General features: G+C 49.5%; 4 protein-coding genes and 1 non-coding gene across 5 annotated transcripts; 1 reads left to right on the top strand and 4 right to left on the bottom strand.

The window, feature by feature from the left end:
* Positions 1 to 2,245: 2,245 nt before the first annotated feature.
* On the bottom strand, positions 2,246 to 2,351 carry LOC130042152 (U6 spliceosomal RNA). Its single transcript, XR_008795126.1, has one exon. It is a non-coding gene; the product is annotated as a U6 spliceosomal RNA (small nuclear RNA).
* A 607-nt stretch (positions 2,352 to 2,958) lies between these two features.
* TSSK4 (testis specific serine kinase 4) lies at positions 2,959 to 5,342 on the top strand. Its single transcript, XM_056133912.1, has 4 exons — positions 2,959 to 3,180; positions 3,770 to 3,984; positions 4,401 to 4,764; positions 5,154 to 5,342. Exons 1-4 carry the CDS (start codon positions 2,959 to 2,961, stop codon positions 5,340 to 5,342), a joined length of 990 nt encoding a protein of 329 aa, XP_055989887.1.
* Positions 5,343 to 7,053: 1,711 nt separating this feature from the next.
* CHMP4A (charged multivesicular body protein 4A) lies at positions 7,054 to 11,453 on the bottom strand. The gene is made up of 6 exons (XM_056134387.1): positions 11,250 to 11,453; positions 9,329 to 9,478; positions 9,068 to 9,245; positions 8,384 to 8,498; positions 7,732 to 7,867; positions 7,054 to 7,330 (listed from the first exon to the last, which is right to left on the bottom strand). The coding sequence occupies exons 1-6, from the start codon at positions 11,278 to 11,280 to the stop codon at positions 7,275 to 7,277; spliced, it is 666 nt and encodes a 221-aa protein (XP_055990362.1). The 5' UTR covers positions 11,281 to 11,453; the 3' UTR covers positions 7,054 to 7,274.
* Positions 11,454 to 11,668: 215 nt separating this feature from the next.
* On the bottom strand, positions 11,669 to 13,215 carry MDP1 (magnesium dependent phosphatase 1). Its single transcript, XM_056134385.1, has 6 exons — positions 13,098 to 13,215; positions 12,922 to 12,982; positions 12,745 to 12,855; positions 12,319 to 12,426; positions 12,140 to 12,225; positions 11,669 to 11,987 (listed from the first exon to the last, which is right to left on the bottom strand). Exons 1-6 carry the CDS (start codon positions 13,132 to 13,134, stop codon positions 11,896 to 11,898), a joined length of 495 nt encoding a protein of 164 aa, XP_055990360.1. The 5' UTR covers positions 13,135 to 13,215; the 3' UTR covers positions 11,669 to 11,895.
* Positions 13,216 to 13,859: 644 nt separating this feature from the next.
* Positions 13,860 to 23,511, bottom strand: NEDD8 (NEDD8 ubiquitin like modifier). Its single transcript, XM_056134386.1, has 4 exons — positions 23,364 to 23,511; positions 15,712 to 15,759; positions 15,461 to 15,543; positions 13,860 to 14,230 (listed from the first exon to the last, which is right to left on the bottom strand). The coding sequence occupies exons 1-4, from the start codon at positions 23,379 to 23,381 to the stop codon at positions 14,134 to 14,136; spliced, it is 246 nt and encodes an 81-aa protein (XP_055990361.1). The 5' UTR covers positions 23,382 to 23,511; the 3' UTR covers positions 13,860 to 14,133.
* Between the last annotated feature and the right edge of the window lie 214 nt (positions 23,512 to 23,725).

The following is a 23,725-nucleotide window of genomic DNA, read 5'->3' as shown; positions in this document are numbered from 1 at the left end:
GGCCACACCCAGCTGTGCTCAGGGATTACTCCTTGAGATACTTGGGGTTATCATACATGATGCTGAGTATGGCACCTGGGTTAGCTGCTTGCAAGGAAAGCACCCTATCCACTCTACTATCTCTCTGCCTCCCTGTGTTCTAATGCCTCTCTCCCATGAATCCTTTCAGACTACCAAGTGAACCCTTAATCTTGGTCAGTTCACTTAACGATATATAAGCACCCAAACCCAGGATACTAAAAAAAAAATCTCAACTCAATGATGTGTTAAAATCATGCATCTAAACACATTATCGTGCCGGGAGCTAGAGTGATAGAACAACAGGTCAGGTATTTGCTTTGTATGCAGCTGACGCAAGTTTGATTTTCAACATTCCATATGGTCCCCCGAGCCCTTCAGGAATAATCCCTGGGCACAGAGCCTGGAGTAAGCCCTGAGCACTGCCGGGTGTGGCCCCAAAACCAAAAATAAACACACTGTCCTGTTAAGATTCTCCAGCATCTTGGGTATAGGTGAACACTGCAGGTATGACACAAAATTCAAAGAACAAAACAAAATATACCAGGTATCTATGAACTGTGTTTTCCAAACTAATGGCACTCATTGCTACCCAGAGGTCCTGCTTATTCTCCAAAGCAGTTCCCATTGTCCAGAAGGCATTCTTCTCCAAATCTTCAACTGTAGCTCTCTCTTCTTAGATAGTATGCCTTCTAGCCTAAAGGGAGATCCTAGCAAGAACATTGATTACATAAAAGCATTGGTACTGTGACAAAGCGCTGGGGTTGTAGGACACAATGGAGGAACATATAACTTGGCTTTAAGGGAATCTTCCTAAATATACCTTAAGAGGGGCTAGAGAGACAGTGCAGTGGATAAAGCACTTGCCTTGCATATAGCCAACCCTGACTGAATCCCAGGAAATCACCTATGGTCTGTTGAGCACTACTAGGAGTCATTTCTGAGCAGATAGGCAAGAGTGGACCCTGAGGGGCTGGAGCGATAGTACAGCGGGTAGGGCATTTGTCTTGCACAAAGCTGACCTGGGTTCAATTCCCAGCATCCCATATGGTCCCCTGAGTAAAGCCAGGAGTAAAGCCAGGAGTAACTCCTGTGCATCGCCAGGTGTGACCCAAAAAGAAAATAAAAAAAGAGAGTGGACTCTGTGTATACTGCTTAGTATGGCCCCAGAATCCAAAAATTCATTAAAAAAAAAAAAATCTCATTAAAAAAAAAATCTCACAAGGACTGGAGCGGTAGTAGAGGAGGTGAGGACATTTAATGTGCACGTGGCTACCAGGGTTCAGTCCCTGGCATCCCAGATGGTTCCCCAAGCACTGTAAGTGATTCTTGAGTGCAGAGCCAGGAATAACCTCTGAGCACCGCTGGGTGTGGGCCCCAAACCAAAAAACCCTCATGAGCCAAATCCTGAAGAGTAATTTGCTGGGAGAACTGAGGGAATGAGGAAAGAAAGGCAACTGGGCCAGAGTACAGGGGTTAGGACACTTTCTTTGTATGCAGCTGAGTCCAGCTCAATCCCCAAGACCACGAGTGTTCCCTGAGCACTGCCTGGTATGGCCCCAGAACCCAAAAATAATAAGCAAATAAAACACCTCATGAACCAAGTCCTGAAGGAAAGTATAAATTTGCCAGAACAAAGAGAGTATGGAAAAAAATATAAGCAACTGGGCTGGAAAGAAAGTACAGCACGTCACACACTTGCCTTGCAAGCGGCAGACCCCGGTTCTAATCTCCACTACCACACATGGTCCCCTGAGCACCACCACAAATGATTTCTGAGCACAGAACCAGAAAGAAGCCCTTGTTGGATGGGTGTGGATATAGAACACCCCCCCAAAAAAAACTGGCTGAGCATGTGTATGTTAAGATAAAGCTGGTGAGGTAAGAGTATAGGGAATCAGATTTTCTGTTTTGTTTTTGGGACACACCCAGCAGTGCTAAGGATCTACTCCTGGCTCCATGCTCGGTGCTTAAGAGACCATATGGGATGCCAGGGATTGAGCCCAGGTGAGTTGCATGCAAAGCAAGCACTCTACCTGCTGTACTGTTGCTCTGGCCCAAAACAATGCAGTTTTTTTTTTTTGTAGATGTACTCTTACATTATTTTGAGTTATTACAACCAAAGGTCACTAATTTTGTACATATTCACAAAAATTTGTTTTAAAACTACTATATGTTGTTCGTACTATCTTATTTTAGTATAATTCCATTAAAATTGGCACATTTTAAAAATACGGAACGCTTCACAAATTGCGTGTCATCCTTGCACAGGGGCCATGCTAATCTTCTCTGTATCGTTCCAATTTTAGTATATGTACTGCCGAAGCGAGCACAAAACAATGCATTTTAAGGTTAGATTCCTAGAACTTCTTCATTATCTTGTAGCGCTAATACTTTCACACTTATCTCCTCTGCTCTTGGAGTGGCTGTGGGTACAACTGGGCATTTTATGCCAGGAGTCAGCACACTGCTGGGCACTTGGTAGGTACCTAATAAACAGGAACATTTGAGGCAGCATGATCTATGGAGGGAATCTCACCAGACTGAAAGAGTCTCCAGAAATGACTGTTCCAAACCCCTTCATTCTCAAGAATAGTCCGACAAGGGTGGACACAAGATGAATTGTGATGTGTATGGAACACAGGACATTGGAGAGTTCCGTAACCAAGAAGAGAAACAGCTAGTGGAGACAAAAAACAAAACACAAAAAACAAAAAAAAAAAAAAACCAACAACCCCAAACACAAAAAGCCCTGCTTCTCCCTTCTTTGTCCTCCCAAGTTCCTAGTGGAGACCTGAGCCCAGTGTCTCAGCTTTGCTGCCTACCCAGGCAAACTTCCCGAGATTGAGTTTAGGACCTGAGCCTTCAGCGGCCCAAGGTCTTACTTCCTGAGCAAAGATGGCTTTTAAACGTCACAATATTCTCAGCAAGCCTCGTACCATGTGGAAGGCAGATATCATAGAGTCACCACCGGGCACCAGCTACCGTTCTGTCATGGAGGAATACGGCTATGAGGTGGGCAAGGTCATTGGCAATGGCTCCTACGGGACAGTGTACGAGGCTTACTTCACAAAGCAGAAGGTCATGGTGGCTGTCAAAATCATCTCAAAGAAGAAGGCCTCTGACGAATATCTTAACAAGTTCCTGCCCCGTGAAATACAGGTTGGAAAGCAGGCTCGAAAAGGGAACTGGTCCCGGGGGCTGGAGCGATAGCACAGCAGGTAGGGCGTTTGCCTTGCACATGGCCAACCTGGGTGCTGGGTGTGACCCAAAAAGAAAAAAAAGGAACTGGTCCCAAGCAGCTTAGTGTTCTTAGAAGGGATACACACAGAGGGGGGCCACAGTAATAATACAGTGGGTAAAGCACTTGCCTTGCAAGCAGCCAACCCAGGTTCAACCCTCAGCATCCTATATTGATCTCCTGAGCACTGCCAGGAGTAACCTGGGCATTGCTGGGTGTGACTCCAAAACTAAAAATAAAACAAATGGGATACAGAGAAGAGGGTGGGGTGAGAAACTCCCAAACGAGAACTGAACCTTTCACTGGGCAGTTAGGAAAACGACTTCCTGTGTATTTATCCTCTTCTCACCTTCCCAGACTTCTAGCCCCACAAGAGGGTTTGCTCACAGGTCCCAGCTCCTGGGAGTTTCTGACTTCTGCATAGATTTAAGCAAGTGGCAGGAGAGCAGGAGGGCTGGGAGACTGGCTGGGGTGGTTTCCCACCTATGACGGCACCCTCTCTTGGGGCAGGTGATGAAGGTCCTGCGGCACAAGTACCTCATCAACTTCTATCAGGCCATTGAGACCACAACGCGGGTGTACATCATTCTGGAACTGGCTCAGGGTGGTGACATCCTTGAGTGGATCCAACGCTATGGTGCCTGCTCTGAAGCCCAGGCTGGCAAGTGGTTCTCCCAGCTGACCCTGGGCATCGCTTACCTGCACAGCAAGGGCATTGTGCACCGGTGAGAGAGCTGCCACCGTGACTGGGGCCTTTGGGATCTCCAGAGGGTGTGGATGCAATCTCCCACTTTTCTGCCTCCTTTTCCCCTCCCTGGACTTCCCTCCTTAAGATATAGGCCCCTCCTCCCCCTCTCATTTTAATCACCCGGACAAGAGCACTAAGCACCCACCGAGAGCCGCACATTTGACCAAACACATGCCTCACTCTTGGTGGTCCTCAGATCCAGCCCCTCTTTCCTGGGCTCTGCCCACAACTCCATGGTTCTTTCCTCTCTACCTTGTGTCCTCAAAATGCGCCCCCCCCCCCCCCAAGCATTCCCTTCACTCCTCTCTAGTCGCTGACCCCTGGCCCTTCAGCTCCAGGTCTAATACTAAGCCCTCTCCCCAGCCTGACCCCCAGCCTTTCTGCTGCTGGTAGGGACTTAAAGTTGGAGAACCTGTTGCTGGACAAGCGAGAGAACGTGAAGATCTCGGACTTTGGCTTCGCCAAGATGGTGCCTTCAAACCACTCTCTGCGTAGTAACTCTCCTTACCGCCAAGTGAACTGCTTTACTCACCTCAGCCAGACCTACTGTGGCAGCTTTGCTTATGCCTGCCCGGAGATCTTGCTAGGCTTGCCCTACAACCCTTTTCTGTCTGACACCTGGAGTATGGGTGTCATCCTCTACACTCTAATGGTCGCCCATCTGCCTTTCGATGATACCAATCTCAAGAAGCTGCTGAGAGAGACACAGAGGGAGGTCACTTTTCCATCCAGCATCACCATCCCGCAGGAGTGCAAGGTGCTGGCTCCCCCAGGAGGACTGAGGTGTCAAGGCGACCCGAGGGAGGGGGCACCCACTAGTTCCCTGTCCCAGGGAATACCAGGGCCATCTCCCATGGGTCTCTCTGCCTTTAATCAGTGGGAATGGCACAGAGGCAGCACCCTGGCTGCGCCACAAGCAGGGCAAGGCCAGAAGCAGATGGTGGAAGGATGGCCCTAAGGATCCCTTCAACTTCCTAGAGCTTGGGAGTGACAAACCTGGCTCCTCAGGATGAAAGTGGGCTCCGCCCCCTTCCACCAGAGTGGTGTGATGGGCTCTCCTGCTTCTCTCTTAGGTCCAGCTGCTCACTGCCTATGTGGCACAATGGGAGGCAAGCTCAGCCAAGCCCTCTCTCTCCCCTGCCCTAGAATCTGATCCTCCACATGCTCCGCCAAGCCACCAAGCGTGCCACCATCCTGGACGTCGTCAAGGATCCCTGGGTGATCAAGTTTCAGTCCGAGCAGCCTACCCACGAAATTAGGCTGCTTGAGGCCATGTGTCAGATCCCCTTCAGTGCCACCTCGAATCGTCACCAATCCTTGGATTACCACATATGAAAGTGGCTCGAGGGAGGGTCGGGGTGAGGGGGTCAAGAGAGGAGCAAGCAGGAGGGTTTGGGCGTTGAAATCTTTTATATGAAAAATAAAATCCGATTTAGTTTCATCAGCTGGGGGTCAAAGATCTTTCCACAAAGGAACCTTAGCATGGGACACTGGAAGGGGAGACTAGGACCTGTAACCAATAATCTTGATACCTGCTAAGAGCAAGCTGTCGCTGGGCCACCCCAGGCGGGAAAGGGTGTTGTCCCTCCGCCTGCTCCCCCAGGTGGCTCGGTGGCCACCATCCTCCAGAGGCCACTGGAGAGTCCGGTTTGGGCCCTCAGTGACAAGACACACGGGACCTCACGGGATGGGGGTGGAGCTGGCCCTTTCCTCCCCGTCCCGACAAGACCCTGAGTCGCTGCCCATGAACGGCCTTTCTGGCTGCTGATCAAGCTGCTTAACGCCCATGATCCCAGAGACTCAGGAACAAATCTCGGAACCCAGCAGGTTTGGGCAGAAATCCCTCCAGATTTGTTAAAATTTCAGAATTTCAAAATCGCGCAGCCACTACTGCAGCCACGCAACATCATGTTATTCTTAACCAGCAATAGAAAACAAATTGTCTACTGTTGCCTTTTCAGCAGATCTGAGTGTTGGGGTAAAATCCCAAATAATAATGGTAGGTCTGGTGTCAAAATATTGAATATAATCAAAGTAAAGAGAAAGTAATGTGGAAATCATCTGCCCCACAGGTAGGGGGAGAGTGTAGGATGGGGGTATACCAGGGGTTTTGGGGGTGGAGAATGGACACTGGTGAAGGTACGGGTGTTTCATTGTATGACCGAGACTTAAACCCGAAAGCTTTGTAACTGCTCTCACGGTGATTCAATAAATAAAATTATAAAAAATGAAAACAAAAAGTAAGGCGGAGTTCATGCCCAGTTCAATCAGCTAATCAGTGGCTGAATAAATAGCAGTACTCCTACATAAAAAAAAAAAAAAAAAAAAAAAACAAGAGCAAGAGCAAGTTGTGAGGCGGAGTTCAGTTTCTCCGCAGCTCACACCTGCCTTTGGGAAGCTTCATTATCTGGGTGAGGTCCCTGCCTGTTCTCGCCTGCACTTATCATGTCCTAGCAATGAGCTGTCCCTGTGGCTTCCTGGTCATGGCTCCCCCTACAGGAGTATTATTTGTTTGAGACGGGTTGCAGAATATCTGAAATGCTTCAGTTCCTTTCTCCATTATCACTGTCGAAAGAACCCGAGTGAATGACAGTCTTGCACACCACTGCTCTAGGACACAGATATGACAGCTCTAACCAAGCCTACTGACTCTGGCTTCTGGATAAAGAAAAGTCTCCTGCCCTCATTGCCATGTGCTCTCCCACCTGAAAATGAGAGCTGCGAAAGTGTGTAGTTAATCACGGGACTGTCGGGGAAGAGGCCTTGGTTGGGGGCAAGTGATTTGGGACTGAGACCATTCCACATGGCCCTAAGATAAGAGATGGAAGTTTCATTCAACCTTACAACTGGGCTTTTCAACTCTAGTACAAGTCCAAGTTGAGAAACAAAACAGTATCTACCTGGAGCACAGTGGCAAATATAAGGAACTCCCCTTTGTTCTGTGTTCTAATGCCCCTGCCTGACTCTATTTTTTGCTAGCTGAAACAAAGTTCCAAGGGCTAGAAGAAGGGTTTCAGGTGCAGACAAGGCAGTAAAAGTACAAGGATTCTACTTGTCCATTTTTATTGGGAATAAGAGCACTGTAACAGCTACCAGAGAGTAGGGAGCCCAGACTCCTCCAAAGTGGAGTAGGGGTGGCAGTTACCCTACCCCCCCAGCACCTCCCAGAAAGGCTAATTTTCCTTTAGCTCAGTTCCTTGAGTTCACTTGGCACTTTAGGATAAGAGACCAATGAAGGCAGCGTGAGGAAAGATGGGCCCAGATTCATCAGGATACCCACTCTGTCAACTGCTTTAGTTCTTCATCTTCATCTGCTTTGGAAGCTTTGGGGACAAGGATACCCAGAGGAAAAAAGAAGTGTTAGGGCCTCAGCAACTGCCAACAATTCCTTGCTCTAACACTCAGAGCTTCCTGAACCATCTCTTTCTGGCAAAGATCCTAAATGCGTGGATCGGTGTGCTGTGCTGCTGCCAATTCCCAAGGCACCTTTGTGCAAATATGAAAAAGGTGCCTCTTTTGCCAATATCGCAGCCCCCAGGGCCAGGGTACACAGTGTGCTGAGTAAATGGGCTGTACGTCTGCCCCCAGTCCCCTTAGGTCAAGGCTGCCTGTAGCCCCCAAGTTGTGCAGATGTCATAGTAGTTCTCTGCTTGATTCCTTTGCAGCAAGCTGGGTGCTATCCCACCCTCTTGAGTCCTAGAGACAACAGAAAAGCTTGGGGTACCTGGTTCAGCCGGGAGACCATGAGAGGGAACATCGGGTAGCTTGACTGATGGTTCTTCTTTCTTGTCACCCACATTTAACAACTCCTGGTCCAATCCTTCCTGCTCCAGCAATTCTAGCTCCTCCAACAGCTCGTCCTGGATATGGGATAAAAGGACTCTTTAAGTCAAAGAAAGGAAACTTCTTTGGTTTTGGGCTCCACTCAAGCTCAGGGGTTACCATGCGCTCAGGAACTATTCCTGGCAGTATTTTCGAGGAACATCTGGGAGGCTGGAGATCTAATCCAGGCTAGCTACCTGCAAGATAAATGCCCTACTCACTGTGCTCACTCTCTAGCCCCTGAAAAGGAAACTTGTATTTCTAAAAACAGGCCCCCCTTTTTTTACATTTTTCTTTTTGGTCACACCTGGCGATGCACAGGGGTTACTTCTCGCTCATACATGCATGAATTACTCCTAGCGGTGCTCAAGGGACCATATGGGATGCTGGAAATCAAACCCGGGTCAGCCGAGTGTAAGGCAAACACCCTGACTGCTGTGCTATCGCTCCAGCCCCAAAACAGGCTCCTTTTTGCCCAAGCGTTCTCTTGGGCATTCCTCCGGGCTTGTTGCATGCTTTATCCAATATTCCCTACCCCCCTTACTCCCCATCACCTCATCCACATCATCTCCAAAGCCCACAGGCCGAGAAATGGCATCTGAGATCTGCTGGGCCACTTCCTGCTGCTCTGTGATGTCAGCCATCAGTTCATCCACCTTGTCGATGTCCCTGAGAACAAGACATTTGTGTAATTAAGCCACAGTCTCCATATCTTGTCCCATGAATGAAGTCCCTCCTCCCTGTGACCTCAGCCTATTAACTCTGTGGCTACCGGGCAGAAGGGATCCCTGGAAAATTGGAATGCAGCAAAGTTTGAGAAATGGCGGGAAGACACATTGGGGAGGATGGGTGTATTCCCTTTCCTACAGGTCTTTAAGAACTAGAAAATCCATCTTTCCTCCTTAGAGTGCCCTAGCTGGACAAGACATCTTGCAGGAAGCAAGAAGGCTAACAGAGGCTGAGCCGTCCAAAGACTTTATACCAGAAATTCTCATACTGAATTTTCTTTTGGGGGGGAGGGCAAAGCTCATGGGCTACTCCCAACACTCTGCTTTGGGATCATTCTCAGTGGTGCTTAAGTTAACTAGTGCTGGGAATAAGGCCTGGACTGGTTTTGTGCAAGGTTCTTAACCACTGTATTATTTCTGCAGCCTGAGAGGTTTTAAGGTTCCAAGCAAAATACCAAGCTACTCTTCCCAGTGCTGGGGACCCTCTCCTCCCATCCCCCCCGTACCCACATGTCCTGGTAGGCCTTCTTCATGCCTTTGGCAGCAAGTTCCATGGTACGAAGGACTTCGGTGTTGGTGGTGGCATTTTCAATGGCCTCACGCTGAAACTCCAGGGTAGATAATGTCCCATCAGTTTGTGCCAGCTGCTGTTCCAACCTTTTCTTCCTCCGAAGAGCCTGTAGGGCAGCTGATCCAGTCCACACTTTGAATATCAGAGCTAGAAACCTGCTTCCCACCTGGGCTCTCCCAATCGGCCCCTTTCTCCATTACCTCTCTTATTCTTGGTCCCATGCTTCTTGGCTGCCTGTAATTCCTGCTGAATCTTCTGCTCCAGAAACTCCTGTTTCTTGATCAGAATCTCCTCTGTCTCCTTCAGTTTCTGAATTGCCTCTTCTGGGGTTGGCCCCTTCTCTTTCTTTCCTGGAGTTCAATGCAGCATTCCCACATTGTGTGGAAAATTATTAGCCAACGGTCCATCCTGGTCATCACATGATCCCCTAAGCATTCCTGGATATCATCCCAATCCCCTCCCACCCTTGACCCCACTTTATTAGCCGAGAACATAGCATAGTATGTGCCAGGCACTTGTTATCCCCAAAAGGCTGAGCAAAAAAGCATCATTTTACATAACAAATATGACAACACAAAGTTGTTAAAAAATTCTGATTAAGAGATAGTGAAGGGGTTAGGGGGCTTGCCTTGCATCTGGTTGACCCCTAGTCCCTTGTACCACAGATGATCCCTGGCCATTGCTAGAGATCACTCTAAGCACAGAGCCAGGAATCTGCCAGAACCCAAATTTTATTTGCTTAAAGTCACTAAAAAGAAACTGAGTAGGAATTGAAACATGACAAAATGACTTTATATTGCCTGTAGTTCTGCTACTCTGAATGGCCCTTCAAGATATTTTTGGTGTGGGGCTGGAGCGAAAGCACAGTAGGTAGGGCATTTGCCTTGCATGTGGCCATCCCAGGTTCGATTCCCAATATCCCATATGGTCGCCTAAGCACCACCAGGAGTAATTCCTGAGTGCATTAGCCAGGAGTAACCCCTGTGCATCGCCGGGTGTGACCCAAAAAGAAAAAAAAAAGATATTTTTGGTGTGTGTGGTATTTTTTATTCCTTAAGACTTTTTAAAAAGCAATCTTGGTTCACAGCAAAACTGATTAGAAGGGAGGTATTTTCTCTTTACCACCCGCACCCACCCACAAACGCACAGCACTCCCATCACATCATATCTCCAGAGTTCAGTCAGTCTGTTTATTGTCCCAGGAGATACCAAAGACGCTGCCTCTGCAGGATCAAATGAAAGAGTACAGGAAACTAGAGAAATCTGATCCCGAATTTCACTTTCAAAGCTTTTCTGCACTTCTAGAATGTCTCCCCCACCCTCCCACCCAAAAATAATCTGATGGTCTCTGGCGCTTAAAAATCCTTTGACACTCTTCATTGCCTCAGGAGTAAAACCTGGGGCTGGAGAGATAGCAGAGTGTAGGGTGGTTTGCTTGCACTAGGCAAGTGATGCCTGAGCAGTGATCTCGGAGCACTGCAGGTGTGCCCCCCCCCCAAAAAAAACGACGAAACAAAACAAAAAGAGTAAAACCGACAGGCCTGGGCGATAGCTCAGGAGTCTGAGCACATGCTTTGCTTGCAGAAGACCCCCGCAGCGTAGCCAGCTGGGAAAAATCCCGGGAATACAGGAGAGTGAGTCTCATGTCATGTGCCCGTGCAAGTAGACCATGCTCTCCCCTTACTTCTTTCTTCCCTGGGCACCTCAAATCCCCATATAACACACCCTGGATCACCCCGGCTAGTCCCGTTCTCCACGAGCGTTAGGACTCGCCACCGACAGTACACCAGGAAACGCCAGCTTTCCGCTTCGAAGCAGGCACAGTTTCCTCGTCACCTCACCCGTTTCCCCGGGACCAGCCCCAAGTTAGCAAGCGTCAGGTCTGGCAAGAGAAGGGTGACGACAGGTGGGACCGGCCAGCCCAGGCCGCGGCCACGCCCCGGTTCACGCCCCGCACCCGGGCAGCAGCTCACCCCTCCCGGGGTGGGAGCGATCCCGGCCGCGCTTCCTGGCTAGGCGGGGTCTCCGGGCACGCCCGGCCGGCTCGGGGGTGCGCTCCGTCCGCGCGCGCCCCCTCCCGCCGCCTGCACTTCCCCGCCCGCCACTCTCGCCGGGGCTCACCCCTCCCGAAGAGCCGGCCGAGACCACTCATCGCGACCTCGCCTCTCCCGCCACCGCCCACGGCGTCCTCACTTCCGCCTTGCTCGGGGAGGGGAGACCGCGGCTCGTCACGCGGAGACCGGCCTCGGCCAATCCCGCCGTGGGACTCCGCTGCGACGTCATCACCAGGCGCGGAGGAGGCCGGCGCAGCGCTTAAAGTGACCGCTTCCTTCCCGGCAGTACGAGAAGGCGCTGTCCCACCCGGGAAAAAAAAAAAAAGTATTCGTTTCCTGGCAAGTCCCGTGCGGGACCATGCGCCCCACTACTTGGAGGAGCCAGTGGAAGAATTCTTCGTGTCCTTTACAGAGCGTGGCAAAGAGCGGAGGGATAGGGCAAGCACAAGGAGATTGCTAGGCCCAGCTTTGCCACAGTTTTAACCAGGCAGAATCTGACAATTTTCAATGCCACACACTCAGGCCTCCCTCGAGGGCCAACCCTGCGCTCACATGCTGCAGAAATAGAAACAACCTTTTGTGGGCGAGATCTCTTCCGTCACACAAGTACACTTTAATAATTTACAAGTGCATCAGGAAACGCCTTCTTGACTTCTACTCAGTTTTATGCCTCAAGTGGCTCAAATCTGGTTCCCTCCACCAGACTTCCCTCCTCAGGGTCCGGCGTGGGCCTTTGCAAAGCTCTCTAATCCTCGAGTGAGGGTTTGAAGACTCATTCCATTCTGGACATGAATGCAGGTAACACCTAGAATGGAAAGAAGCCACATTTCATCAGGCCTTCCTAGCTCCCTGTTATCACATCTCACCTCTTTTCTAGCTGCCACCTTTCATGCAAATGATTCGTGCAGTCATACTTCAACAACCCTTAGGAACTCATTTTCCCTAACCACTCAGTACCCAGTTTGCTGACGTCAATAATATTCCGCTCCTCATCATCGAAGAAAACCATCTGGGAGAAAGGAACATTGGTCTGCTGCTGTAACCTGTGCAAAACAGGGCAGGGGTGACCATTGCGGTGTCTTGCCCCTGCAACCTCTCTGGGCTCTTCCCGAGTCTACCCTGGCTTCAAAGCCTACCTTTCAAAGTGGGTGACCTTGCTGCCAGGGTAGATTTCCCGATGAACCAAGTACTTGACAAGGTCAAAGAGCTCCAATAGCTGATTGGCCCCTCGAGTCTCACCTGTCCTGCAAGGAGGTGCGACAGATGAATGACATCAGGCAAGCGGGAACTCCAGACCCGAGGACCAAGTTGTGTATAACCTGGGAGAACTCAATTTGCTGTTTTTCTACGATGTGCAAACATCCTTGGCCCCTATTTAGCCCTTATCCTTCTGGTCGGACACTGTGGGTAGGAAAGGGCACTATGGATTTGTGAATTCGCGTCGCCAAAACTTTTTGTAACCAAGGGATTACACGAGAAATCTCATACATGCATCTCTCAGCATTAACCCTTAGAGTTCCACCCCCTCTGCCCCCCTCTCCCCCGCCCCAGTCTCTTCTTACCGGGAAGCGGCTGCCATAGGCACCCCTAGGCGCTGCAATCGTCCCAGAATCTCAGGCACCTCTGGGTATAGCTGGATGGTCTGGCCCCTCCTATCTCGCACAGTTCCATCACTGGAGGGGGTGAGAGTAGCCTCAGCTCGGGCCTCACCTGCCAGGTCCTCCCCAACCCAGCCTCACCTGCTCTTGGTGAACGGGGGGTCTACATGCGTATCCACCCAGAAAGGCCAGAGCGTGTAATCTGCAAGAGGACGGAGGCGGGTTCAGCCTCGGAGGGCACGGGGCCTCCCTCAAGAAATGCAATTGGGGTTGGATGAAGAGAGCTCCCCAAGAAGCTCCCCGGTTTGGTCCCTCACCCAAATCAAACACTGCAAGCTTCGGAAGTCGCTCCATGATGCTGCCGGCAGGCCGCGCGCGAGACTGGGCTTTCCACCGGCCATAGAGAGGTGGGCTGCGCCGCCTCGCCACAGACCTTAAGAGACGCTGCCGGCTAGAGTGTCGCCACGCGGGGCGGGGGCTATCAGGCCGGCAACCGCATAAACGCACCCTCTAGTGGCGGAATGGGGGAAAGCGCTGCAGCGCAGCGCCAGAAGGGCCAAATCTCTCCAAGGTCTCCATTCCCCACCCGCCGAGCTAGGTTCTACTGAAGGCCTTTTTTTTTTCTGGTACCCGGCTCTCATTTTATCCCACCAAAAGAGGAAGCTAGATTGGCCTCACCTCGTGTAGAGCTCGGAGTACCTGGCAATACTCCCGTCACAAACAGGTGTTTGCAAAGCCCTGAAGATCTTTTCAAATCAGGCCCAATCAATGTTCAGAAGGGCCACACGGGAAAGAATTCATTGATTTCTATCATCCACATCAGTACTATGCACTCAGATGCGTAACAATCAGTTTGGGTTACTGACTTGTGCCCTTTGCCAATTTCTGCCAATATACCTACATGACCAATTTCCAACTACCAACAGGAAATCTCTTAAAATGGTTTGGAAAGCGTTGCTACTAATTAGCTGGAGTCTCCTCTGAAGGTGTATTTCCTCCCATTGTCCTACCCCTTCAGCCTGGTGAAACTCGTCTGGTCTATTTTTATTCCAACCCTGTTTGTGCAACAGAAGAAAAGATTCCAGAAAGCCAGGAAATATTTTATTGACAACCAGGAACACAGCCACAAGAGAGGGAAGCACACAGGACCGCAAACTAAAACCCAATATCCAGCTAGGTCCCTCTGGGCCAGGAACACTGCATCCTGGGGTCCTCACAGTCTGCCCCCAGTAGACACACAGACTGGGCATCCAGAAGAGGGGTCAGTGGCTCTGGCATCCCAGAGAATGAGAGGATATATGATGCCTCATTATGAGCGACAGGGCAAAGGAGGTAAAATGGAAGACAGGTCTATCACTGCCTAAGACCACCTCCTCCTCTCAGGGCTAACACTAGGTGGAGAACTGAACCACCTAGGATCTTGTAATCAGCTGCTGTCTTCTCATCATTCCTGCAAAGAAAGGAGGGCCACAAAATTAAAAAAAAAAAGGCATTAGAAATACCAACAATAACAAGATTTTAACATGGATTTCATGGGTCCTGGGGGTGGGGTAGGGAGATATGAATTCAGGTGAGGAGAAAACCTGCACCTTTATTTTTACGATCTCCTAACTGCAATTTCTCTCTCTCTCTCTCTCAGTTGGCTGAGAATCAACCCTGAAAGGGTTTCCAGACCTCCTAACTCCAATTAGAAGGGTCCTAAACCAAATTATGGCAATTAGACCCACCATTAGATATTAGATCTTAATGTTTTTAAAAGCACCTAATTAAATTTAAGTGTTTTTTTTTTGGGGGGGAAGGGGGTCCACACACAGGAAAGATTGGTAGACCATGCAGTGCCAAGGGCTTGAACCCAGATGTTCTGCATGCAAAGCTTATGCTCAGCCTTTAAGCTATCTCTCTGGCCTGTCTTCTTAGTACTTTGATAAGCGTACTTCAATACGTTTCTTCTGTGCTTTTTTGTTTTGTTTTGTTTTTGGGGGGTCACAACCTGATGTTCAGGGATTACTCCTGGCTCTGCAATCTGGGATCACACCTGTAAAGCTTCAGGGGACCATATGCGGGTACCAAGGTTTGCCAAACCTAGATCTGCCATGCCACTTTACTATTTCTCTAGCCCGTGTATTTTTTTTTTTTTTTTTAGGTTTTGGGCCACACCTAGCAATGCTCAGGAGTTACTCCTGATTCTGAGCTCAGGAATCATTCCTGGTGGTGCATGGGAAACCCTTCAGGATGCAGAGGATCAAATCTGGGTCAGCTACATACAAGGCAAAGTGCCCTACCTGCTGTACTATCCCTCTGGCCCCCTTGTATTTTATATCTGAAAATCTTATTCTGAGAAGCTGGTTAACAGCTTTATCAGATTGCCAAAGGTTGGGGCTGGAGTGATAGTACAGCAGGTAGGGCGTTTCCCTTGCACATGGCCGACCCGGGTTCGATTCCCAGCCCATATGGTTCGCTGAGCACCACCAGGAGTAATTCCTGAGTGCAAAGCCAGGAATAACCCCTGAGTATCACTGGGTGTGACCCACTCACCTACCCCTACCCCGCGCCCTGGCAAAAAAAAAAGGATTGCTAAAGACCCAAAGGAAAGTTCTAAGAAAAGAGAGACAGGCCTGCTCCACTGGTTCCCTCATCTTCAAATCGGGTTCCAAGGCCCTCATTCCCGTTCCACACTCACATCTGTTTCCCACTGTAGATGAGCCGCTGCTGCTGTGGGGGGATTCCCTCTTTCTCCTCTACACGCTCCTTGATTCGCTCCACCTTTAGGGGGAGAAGTAGAGAGAGGCTGCTAGGGGTAGGACCATGGAAGTGGAAAGAACAAGAGCTATTGGAGACAGCACAAGAGCAAGAGCGAAAGGATTAAGTTCAACCATTCCATATCCAAACAAGCACATAAAGCAGGAAAATGGGCACAAGAGAGGACATTACCTTGTCTGTGGGTTCAATGTCAATCTCAATCTCCTTCCCAGTCAGCGTCTGAAATAAGCAAGGGGTTCATAAATTCCTGTAGCCCAAATCCAATTTTTCTTCTAGGTCAAATATCCCATCCTCACTCCGGGGATTGACTATATTCTGAAAGATGCATATTGGCAGCAAAGCTGCTTTTAAGAATCAGGAGGCTTTAAGTCATAATATCATTCATCAAATGTTGTATTTTTGGTTTGTTTCTGAACCACACCCAGGGGTGCTCAGGAGCTATTCCTGGCTGTGTGCTCAAGAGTGACCCCTGGTGGTCCTCAGGGGACCATGCGTGCTCCAGCCGCTCAGTGGTGCTGAGGAACTTGCCAGGGCTGCAGCCAAGGCTGAGGCATGCAGGCAAAAGTCTTATCTCATGTACTATTTCTCCAGTCCTGTATTTTTCCCTCCCCCACCCCCACCTTTTCTCAATACAAGTGAGAAAACAAACATCCCTGGCTGGAGTATAAGTAGATGATTCTATTAGCAGTACTGTCCAGTAGATACAGAATTGTCATTCTATGGTAAGTGCGAGCCACAGATACAATTTGAAATATACCAGTAGTGGCTCAGTGGTGGAATCTTGAATGTGTGAGGCCCTGGGTTGGATTCCGACACTGCCAAAAGAAATGAAGGGCTTGAGATATAGCTCTGTGTTGCCCTTGCATGTATGCACCTGTGACCTGTGTACTTATGAGGCCTGGGCTTGATCCTGACATATCACACACAATAACAAAAGAATATATATGACATTAGTAGCCAGGATTTTTTTTACTGACCTCCATTCCCCCAGAGCCACATTTTCCTTAAGTTTCTTTCTTTGGGGGTCATGTCAGATGGTGCTGGTGTCCCCTTTCTTTGGGAGTCCCACCAGACAGTGCTGGGCAGCTGTGGGGGTTGAGGAACTGCACCCAGTGGTGTTCAGGGGATCAGATAGTGTTGGAGATCGAACCACGGGCTCTGAATGCAAAGCACGCATGCAGCACTTTGTGCTGTCTCTTTGATCCTGAGCCAGGTATGCACAAGGTGAAAATGCCACAGTCTCCAAAATATTATATCAACATGCAACTTATAAAATTAAGGTTTTTCCTTCATTTTCATAACCAAACTTCAAAATTTGGTCAACATTTCAGAACATCTTAATTGAGATGATATACTTTCTTTCTCTCTCTCGTTTCTGGGCTGCACCCAGCAGTGCTTAGCACTTACTGTGGGCTCTCTGCACGGGGATCACTCCTGGAAGCGCTTAGGGGAATATATGTGGTGCCAGGAATTAAACCTGAGGGTTGGCTGAATGCAAGACAAGTGACTTACCCACTGTACTATCAGATGGTAAATTTTCAACAGAAATATTTCACCTGTATTTACATTTCATAAATTATTCTAAAAGTAGATTTCTATACCCTACTACTACTAACATAAAAGCTTTCCAATGACTGGGCTAGAGAGATAATACAAGGGTTAAAGCACTTATATGTAGCTGACCCTGGTTCAATCCCCAGCACTGCATATGGTTCCCTGAGCACCACCAGGTGTGATCCCCTGGCACAAAGCCAAGAGTAAACCTGGACCACCATCAGTAGCAGTGGGTGTGGCCCCCAAACCCCAGTTTTCCAATGATGAAATAAGGTCTCAAATTTTTATTTGAAATTAAATACAAATAAATAATTGAAATTATTTATTGGGGCTGGAGCGATAGCACAGCCGGTAGGGCGTTTGCCTTACACGCAGCCAACATGGCCGACCCGAGTTTGATTCCTCCGCCCCTCTCGGAGAGCCCGGCAAGCTACCGAGAGTATCTCGCCCCCCATGGCAAAGCCTGACAAGCTCCCCGTGAGGTATTCGATATGCCAAACGCAATAACAACAAAGTATCCAATGGAGACGTTACTGGGCCCGCTGGAGCAAATCGATGAACAACGGGAGGACAGTTTCGGACAGTTTTATAATTTCTCAGTCTCAAAAACCACACTTCATGTGTTCAAGCACTAAGAGTTCTATGATTTATTTATTTTTGGTATTTCAGGCCACACCTGGCTGTGCTCAGGGCTTACTCCTGGCTCTGTGCACAGGGTGGTGCTCAGGGGACCACAAAGGGTGCCAGGAATCGAACCTGGGTCAGCCGCATGCAAAGCAGTACACAGTACAATTGCTCAGGCTCCAAAAGGGACTCTTTTATTTTATTTATTTATTGGCTTTTTGGGTCACACCTGGCGATATACAGGGGTTACTCCTGGCTCTGCACTCAGAAATTACTCCTGACGGTTATCAGGGGACCATACGGGAAGCTGAGAATTGAACCTGGGTTGGCCGCATGCAAGGAAAACGTCCTACCCGCTGTACTATCACTCTAGCCCCTAAGAGAGGCTCTTTTAACAAAGAGCAAATGCTGGTGGGAGGACAGAGGGGTCCTTGGGACACTGATAGGGAAAGCAGGCACCCAGGCAAGGGGAGTAGTGTTGGAGTGACATAGACATAAAGCCACACTCACAGTATCGTTAATTACGATATCGCAATAAAAATGGGGGACAGAAGAGTAAAAAAAAAAGTAAATGTGCCAACTAGAATCTGCCCGATAGAATACAGGTATGGAGAATGAGTGAGAATAGGGTCAGGGAATACAACTTAATGGGCTGAGAGCATGCTCTGCATGCTGGTGGCCCGAGTTCCATTCCCTGAGCACTGCGGGGAGCGACTCCCAAGCACCATGCCTGGGCTTGCCTCTGAGCACCAGACCGTGGTCTCAATACCAAATGAAATAATGACTGGCCAGGAGAGCCTAGATCTCAAAGCTGGGTAAAGGCTACGCTGTGTCTTCTCTGGTGTTATATTTGAAATTATTCATAACTAAAATTGTTTTAAAGTAGTGGAGCACTTTTAAAATTTTTCTTTTTTGAAAAGAGGAGGTATGGTGTTTGCCTTGCATGTAGCTAACCATGGTCCAATCCCTGGCACCACAGATGGTCCCCGGAGCATCACCAGGGGTCACTCCTGAACCCAGAGCCAAAACAGCCCAGGAGCACCACCAAGTGTCGCCCAAAAAAAAAATAAATAAAAAAGATTTTTTCTTTTTTTGGTTTTTGGGTCACACTAGGAAGGTGTGACAGGAGGTGCTGGAAATGGAACCTAGGCCTTCTTCAGGCCAAGCATGCTCTCAGTCTGTTAAGCTCTCTCTCTCTAGTCTGAAAGATTCCTGGAACACACCTGGCAGTGATCAAGGCTTACACCTAGCTCTGTGCTCAGAGGTCACTCCTTGAGGAGCTTGGGGGACCACACAGGGTGCTGGGAATTGAATCCGGGTCGGTGTTGTGTAAGGCAATTGCCCTACCCCACTGTTCTGTCTCTCCAGTTCCCAAAAGAGATTCCTAATATAACTTGTCATAACCGAGTTTTGTCCCCTCAAGGTCAGAGGCCTCAGAATACATTCAATGCTACTTAGTAGTTGGTCCTGACCTAAAGTTCCCTTATGGCTTGAAGGTTCAGAAACATCAACTATCTAGCCTTTGCCAGGGGGAAATTTCCCAGCTGAGAACTGTGAGACACACAATTAACTGGATTTTACTGTCTAGGACAACACAAGGTGAAATGACAAAAATCATTCACTGACTGAAAAACCCACACCAACTAAAGTGAAATGAAACCTTTCACAACCCTATAACACAAACACCCAAGCACTGTCAGGTGAGCTGGTAATCATCAGTAGGGTCATGCACACTGCTGTTCTAGCTGGCTGGGAATACTTGAGTGGTCCTCCCAGGCCTCCTGAGCACCACTTGGGAGGAACCCCCTACTTAGTTAACCAATGTGACTGAAAGTTCTCACAGGTGCACAGCAGCTGAGCGCACATTCCCTGCAGGTGGGAATATAAGACGGTGTCATCGCTTGGCGAATGGCAGTCCTCCTTACGGCTACCACCTCAAGGTATTCATCCGAAGGTATTTATCTAATTTACACACATTCATGAAGCTACTTATATGACACTGCTCACTGAAGTCCTATTAATACTGCCAGAAACTGGGGACAAACAGTCCATGACAGGATGGATAAACAAGCTGTGACAGGCATCCAGTGGGACCCCACCCAGTTCTAAAGTACAGCTACACGCGGCAGGGCTAACGGTGAAAGAAATCATACGAAAAGTGCGTATGACACAGTTCCACTTGTCTGGAGTTCTAAAGCAAAATTAACCTACTGGACTTTCAAGAGGGTAGATGTGAAATGTTCTAGATCTTGCTGTGCTTGTGTGTCTACTGTTGAAAACTCAGTGAACTGATCCCTTAGGAACGTATTTTATTCTGTTAAGAGAACATGGTTGGGGTAAAATCCCAAATAATAATGGTGGGTCTGGTGTCGAAACATTGAATGTGATCAAAGTAGAGAGAGAGAGTAATGTGGAAATCATCTGCCCCACAGGTAGGGGGAGGGTGTGGGATGGGGGCATACTGGGGTTGTTGGGGGTAGAGAATGGGCACTAGTAAAGGTACCGGTGTTTCATTGTATGACCGAGACTTAGACCCGAAAGCTTTGTAACTGCTCTCATGGTGATTCAATAAATAAAATTATAAAAAAATGGAAAAAAAAAGAGAGAGAAACGTGAATGAGAGGCTAGAATGGTGGTACAGCAGAGACAGTGTTTTCCCTACACACAGCCAACCAGGATTCAATCCCCAGCACCCCATATGGTCCCCCGAGCCCGCCAGGATTGATCCCTGAATACAGAGCCAGGAGTAAACCCTGAGCACTACAACTAGATGTGGCCCAAAAACTCAAGGGAAAAAAAAGAGAACATGAATGAGGGGGTTGGTAGGCAGTTGAGTGGTTAGGGAACAGGCCTAGCATGTGCCAGACCAGGGTCCACCTCCAGCACACTGTCCCTTAAAATATTGTCGGGTGCAGGGCCGAGGCCCCTGAGAGGCACTGGGTAGCCCTGGTGGTCCCTCGCACTGCAGGCCTTGAGCAGCACCATGTCCTCATGCTCCAGCATTGAATTGCTGGTCCAACTTATCAAGTATTGTTTGAGTGGCCCCTGGCCCTCAGAGCACTGTTTGGGAGCCTCCTACCTAAAAGACAATAAGCATGAGAAAATTGCTGCCCAACGTAATCTAAGAGGTCACTCGAGGACAATAAAAAATGAGGATTGGAGCTGGAGGGATAGCACAGCGGGCAGGGCATTTGCCTTGCATGCAGCCGACCCGGGTTCGATTCCTAGCATACCATATGGTTCCCCAGCACTGCCAGGAGTTATTCCTGAGTGCAGAGCCAAGAGTAAGCCCTGCGCATTGCTGGCTGTGAACCAAAAAGCAAAAAAAAAAAAAAAAAAAAAAAAAAAAGACTACTTTGCTATGATCTGAGACACAATGTTTTTGTCTGTTTGAGATAGAATGTCTTGGGTTAGATCTAAACTTTATGTAAGGTAAGAAAAGGTATCATCAAAAAAAAAAAAAAAACCTGGCTGAAGCTTTTATCAAAATAAAAACTCCCAAAACAGTACAAGGAATGGAAAGAAAATCAAGCAGAAAGAGATAAAGGAAAAATTAGGTTGACTATGAGAAAATAATAAAAGAACTGGGTTCCCAATACCTAAAGGAACCAACAGATGAGTATTGGGGAAAATGACTTAAGATAGAAGATGATGTATCGAGAGAGAGGGGCCAAAGAGATAGTACGGTGGGTAGGGCACTTGCCTTGCACCTGGCCTGCTTGAGTTTGATTCCTCCACCCCATCCCACATGGTTCCCTGGAGGAGTAAGCCCTGAGCACAGCCGAGTGTGGCCCCAAAACAAAAAGAGAATTTCAGAGAAGGGGGAGAGAAAAAGAGAGAAAGAGAGAGAGAGAGAGAGAGAGAGAGAGAGAGAGAAAGGAGAAAGAGAGGGAGAAACAGGGGGGGGGCGGGAGAGAGAAGACAGAAAGACATGCAAGATACAAACCTCAGAAGAACAAAGAATAATAACAACGAAAGAATAAGATAGTCTATCATTTGTGTATTAGAGCTAATTGTTTAAGTCTCATTTGTATATTAGAGCTAATTGTTGCTGTATGTATTTAGCATATAAAGAGGAGCGGTGAATAAAAGAGATGGAGGACAGAGAAAGTTGTCTGGAAGCATAACGTGGTTTTGGAAAGGAGACTAACAATTCTGAGTTATTAAAAATTGATTTAGGGGTTCAGGAGACAGCTCACAGACCTGAGCAATCCCCACCCAACACATGGGTAGTAACCCCCAGACTGGCCTGGGGAGGTCCCAGCAATGTCTGTGTTCCTTGCTGGAGCCTGAGGACCACGTGATGCCAGAGATTGAGCTTAGTATTAAAAATCCTGCATGCAAAGCTGACGCTCTGCCCCAGGGCCTATATATTTCAGGTCTTCAACTTTTTCAAATGTTGGCGGTGATCCAGTGACCCCACGACCCATCACAGTGCTTTCACAGTAACTCAAATAGGTACCTAAAGAAACTTTGAAAAAACAATTAATTATCTCTGTGATCGTATAGTGACTAGTACTCTGCTGTTGTGAAAAGACAATTATCTGCACGTGCCTCTTGGTCTTAGTCCCGGGGTTTAGAGTTGGTGTGATATGCCTGATGGTTAAAAGCAGGGCTAGCAGGGGGCAGAGGAGTGGACTCTGAGGGCTGGAGCGCAGGCTTTACGTGCAAAAGTCCCGGGTTCCTTCCAGTAACGCTCTGGGAGTAGGCCCTGAGCACCAGCCAGTGGGGCCCCCTAGTCCACCCCGAATGAATGGTGGAGACTCCAAAGAGCCGGCGAAATACCGACTCAGCTGCAAGCACGCCAAACTCGCGTGTGGCTGCACCAAGGGAGAGTTTTTGTCCTCTGGAGGCACACTAGAGAGAGCAGAGAGAGCACTGGCGACTGCTGAGGTCTTGCGAGCCGAGCCGGGAAGCAGCGCGGGAGGGGAGAGATGGAGAGAGAGGGGGGGGGGGAGCAAACAGCACCCCATCAAGGCCCCGGGCACTGGCCACTTGCCCTGCCTCACTCCAGGAAGCGAGGCCGGTGCGAGATGCAGGCGACAAGGCAAAAGCTTACCTCCGGCACACGCCCCCGGCGGGGCCGCGACACTGACGACCGCCCGCCAAAGGCGTACAGTCGCTCGTCCCTGCCAAGACCCTCAAGTCCTCTCCCCCTCCCTCTCCCCACCGCCCCACTCCTCCCCTCCAGGTCCACGATTCCGTGCGGTGCTCGGAGGCGGCCTGCCTGGGTCCTGCCCGGAAGAATCGGGTAACTGGTGCATGAAGAACGGGGGTGGCAGCTCACTCCAAGCATCCGAGAGAGACGGGGGCGCCGGAGTGGCTGCTCCACCGTCCCCTGCACCATTGCCGGGGGTCGCACACAGAGACGCCGGGCTACGGCGGCCTCCCGCAGGGCCGCTGCACAGTCCTCCCAACACGGGAGCGGCAGCCCCCCGGGGTGTTGTTAGCCCGCAAGGCCAGTCCGCCGCTCGCAGAGCCCCGCCGGGTCCCCTGCTTCCCATCACCCCCCGCGCGGAGCCCCGAGATTGTCAGCGCCCTCCGGAGCTCCGGGGAGGCGTGCGTGCCCTTCCCCTCTCCTCCCCGCCAGGCGTGGCCGCCGGCCCCGCACAACCGCGTCTGGGCAAGGCAGGACGAGCTCCCACCTTCACTTTAATAAGCATCTTCTTCCTAGTTCGGGGCTGCACACCGATACGTCGCTGCCTCTCCCGCTGCGCTCTCCGCCGCCGCTTCCCAGCACTCCGCCGGTGGGAATCACTTCTGCTTCCGGGTCGCTGGCTCCACCCCCCCCCACGCCCCTTTTCTCTACGGGGTTCCCGAAAGGGTCGGGAATGCGCCGGCGTTTCGTTTCAGCGGCGCTGTAAATTAGAAAGAAGGCTTCCAGTGAATTCACAACAGAAATAAGACCTCCGCGATTCGGAAAGTCCCTAGTGAGCCACGGCTAGTGGAAACCGGGGGCCCGCAGGAACTACTTCTCCCGACATGCCTTGGGGGTCTCGCGCGCGTA

The sequence above is a fragment of the Sorex fumeus genome, unplaced genomic scaffold (assembly GCF_029834395.1).
Source record: "Sorex fumeus unplaced genomic scaffold, SorFum_2.1 ptg000098l, whole genome shotgun sequence".
In the NCBI taxonomy this organism is placed as follows: Eukaryota; Metazoa; Chordata; class Mammalia; order Eulipotyphla; family Soricidae; genus Sorex; species Sorex fumeus.
Note: the sequence above shows the minus strand (reverse complement) of the source record. Positions and strands in the feature narration are given on the sequence as shown.

Bases quoted from the DNA above. Each gene is read 5' to 3' on its own strand.
- NEDD8 (XM_056134386.1), bottom strand. The intron at 15,544-15,711 runs GTAATGTCCTCT...CTCCCCCTAAAG, and splicing joins ACATTGAACCCACAGACAAG to GTGGAGCGAATCAAGGAGCG. The intron at 14,231-15,460 runs GTGAGTGTGGAA...CTTTCTTTGCAG, and splicing joins ATCTACAGTGGGAAACAGAT to GAATGATGAGAAGACAGCAG.
- TSSK4 (XM_056133912.1), top strand. From the start codon at position 2,959: ATGTGGAAGGCAGATATCATAGAGTCACCACCGGGCACCAGCTACCGT. The intron at 3,985-4,400 runs GTGAGAGAGCTG...TGCTGCTGGTAG, and splicing joins AGCAAGGGCATTGTGCACCG to GGACTTAAAGTTGGAGAACC. The intron at 4,765-5,153 runs GTGCTGGCTCCC...CCCCTGCCCTAG, and splicing joins CCATCCCGCAGGAGTGCAAG to AATCTGATCCTCCACATGCT.
- CHMP4A (XM_056134387.1), bottom strand. From the start codon at position 11,280: ATGAGTGGTCTCGGCCGGCTCTTCGGGAGGG. The intron at 9,479-11,249 runs GTGAGCCCCGGC...ATTGAACTCCAG, and splicing joins CGGCCGGCTCTTCGGGAGGG to GAAAGAAAGAGAAGGGGCCA. The intron at 7,331-7,731 runs GTACCCCAAGCT...TTGTCCCCAAAG, and splicing joins TGGTCTCCCGGCTGAACCAG to CTTCCAAAGCAGATGAAGAT.
- MDP1 (XM_056134385.1), bottom strand. From the start codon at position 13,134: ATGGAGCGACTTCCGAAGCTTGCAGTGTTTGATTTGG. The intron at 12,856-12,921 runs GTGAGGCTGGGT...CACCCCCTCCAG, and splicing joins CCCCCGTTCACCAAGAGCAG to TGATGGAACTGTGCGAGATA. The intron at 12,427-12,744 runs GTAAGAAGAGAC...ACCTCCTTGCAG, and splicing joins CCTATGGCAGCCGCTTCCCG to GACAGGTGAGACTCGAGGGG.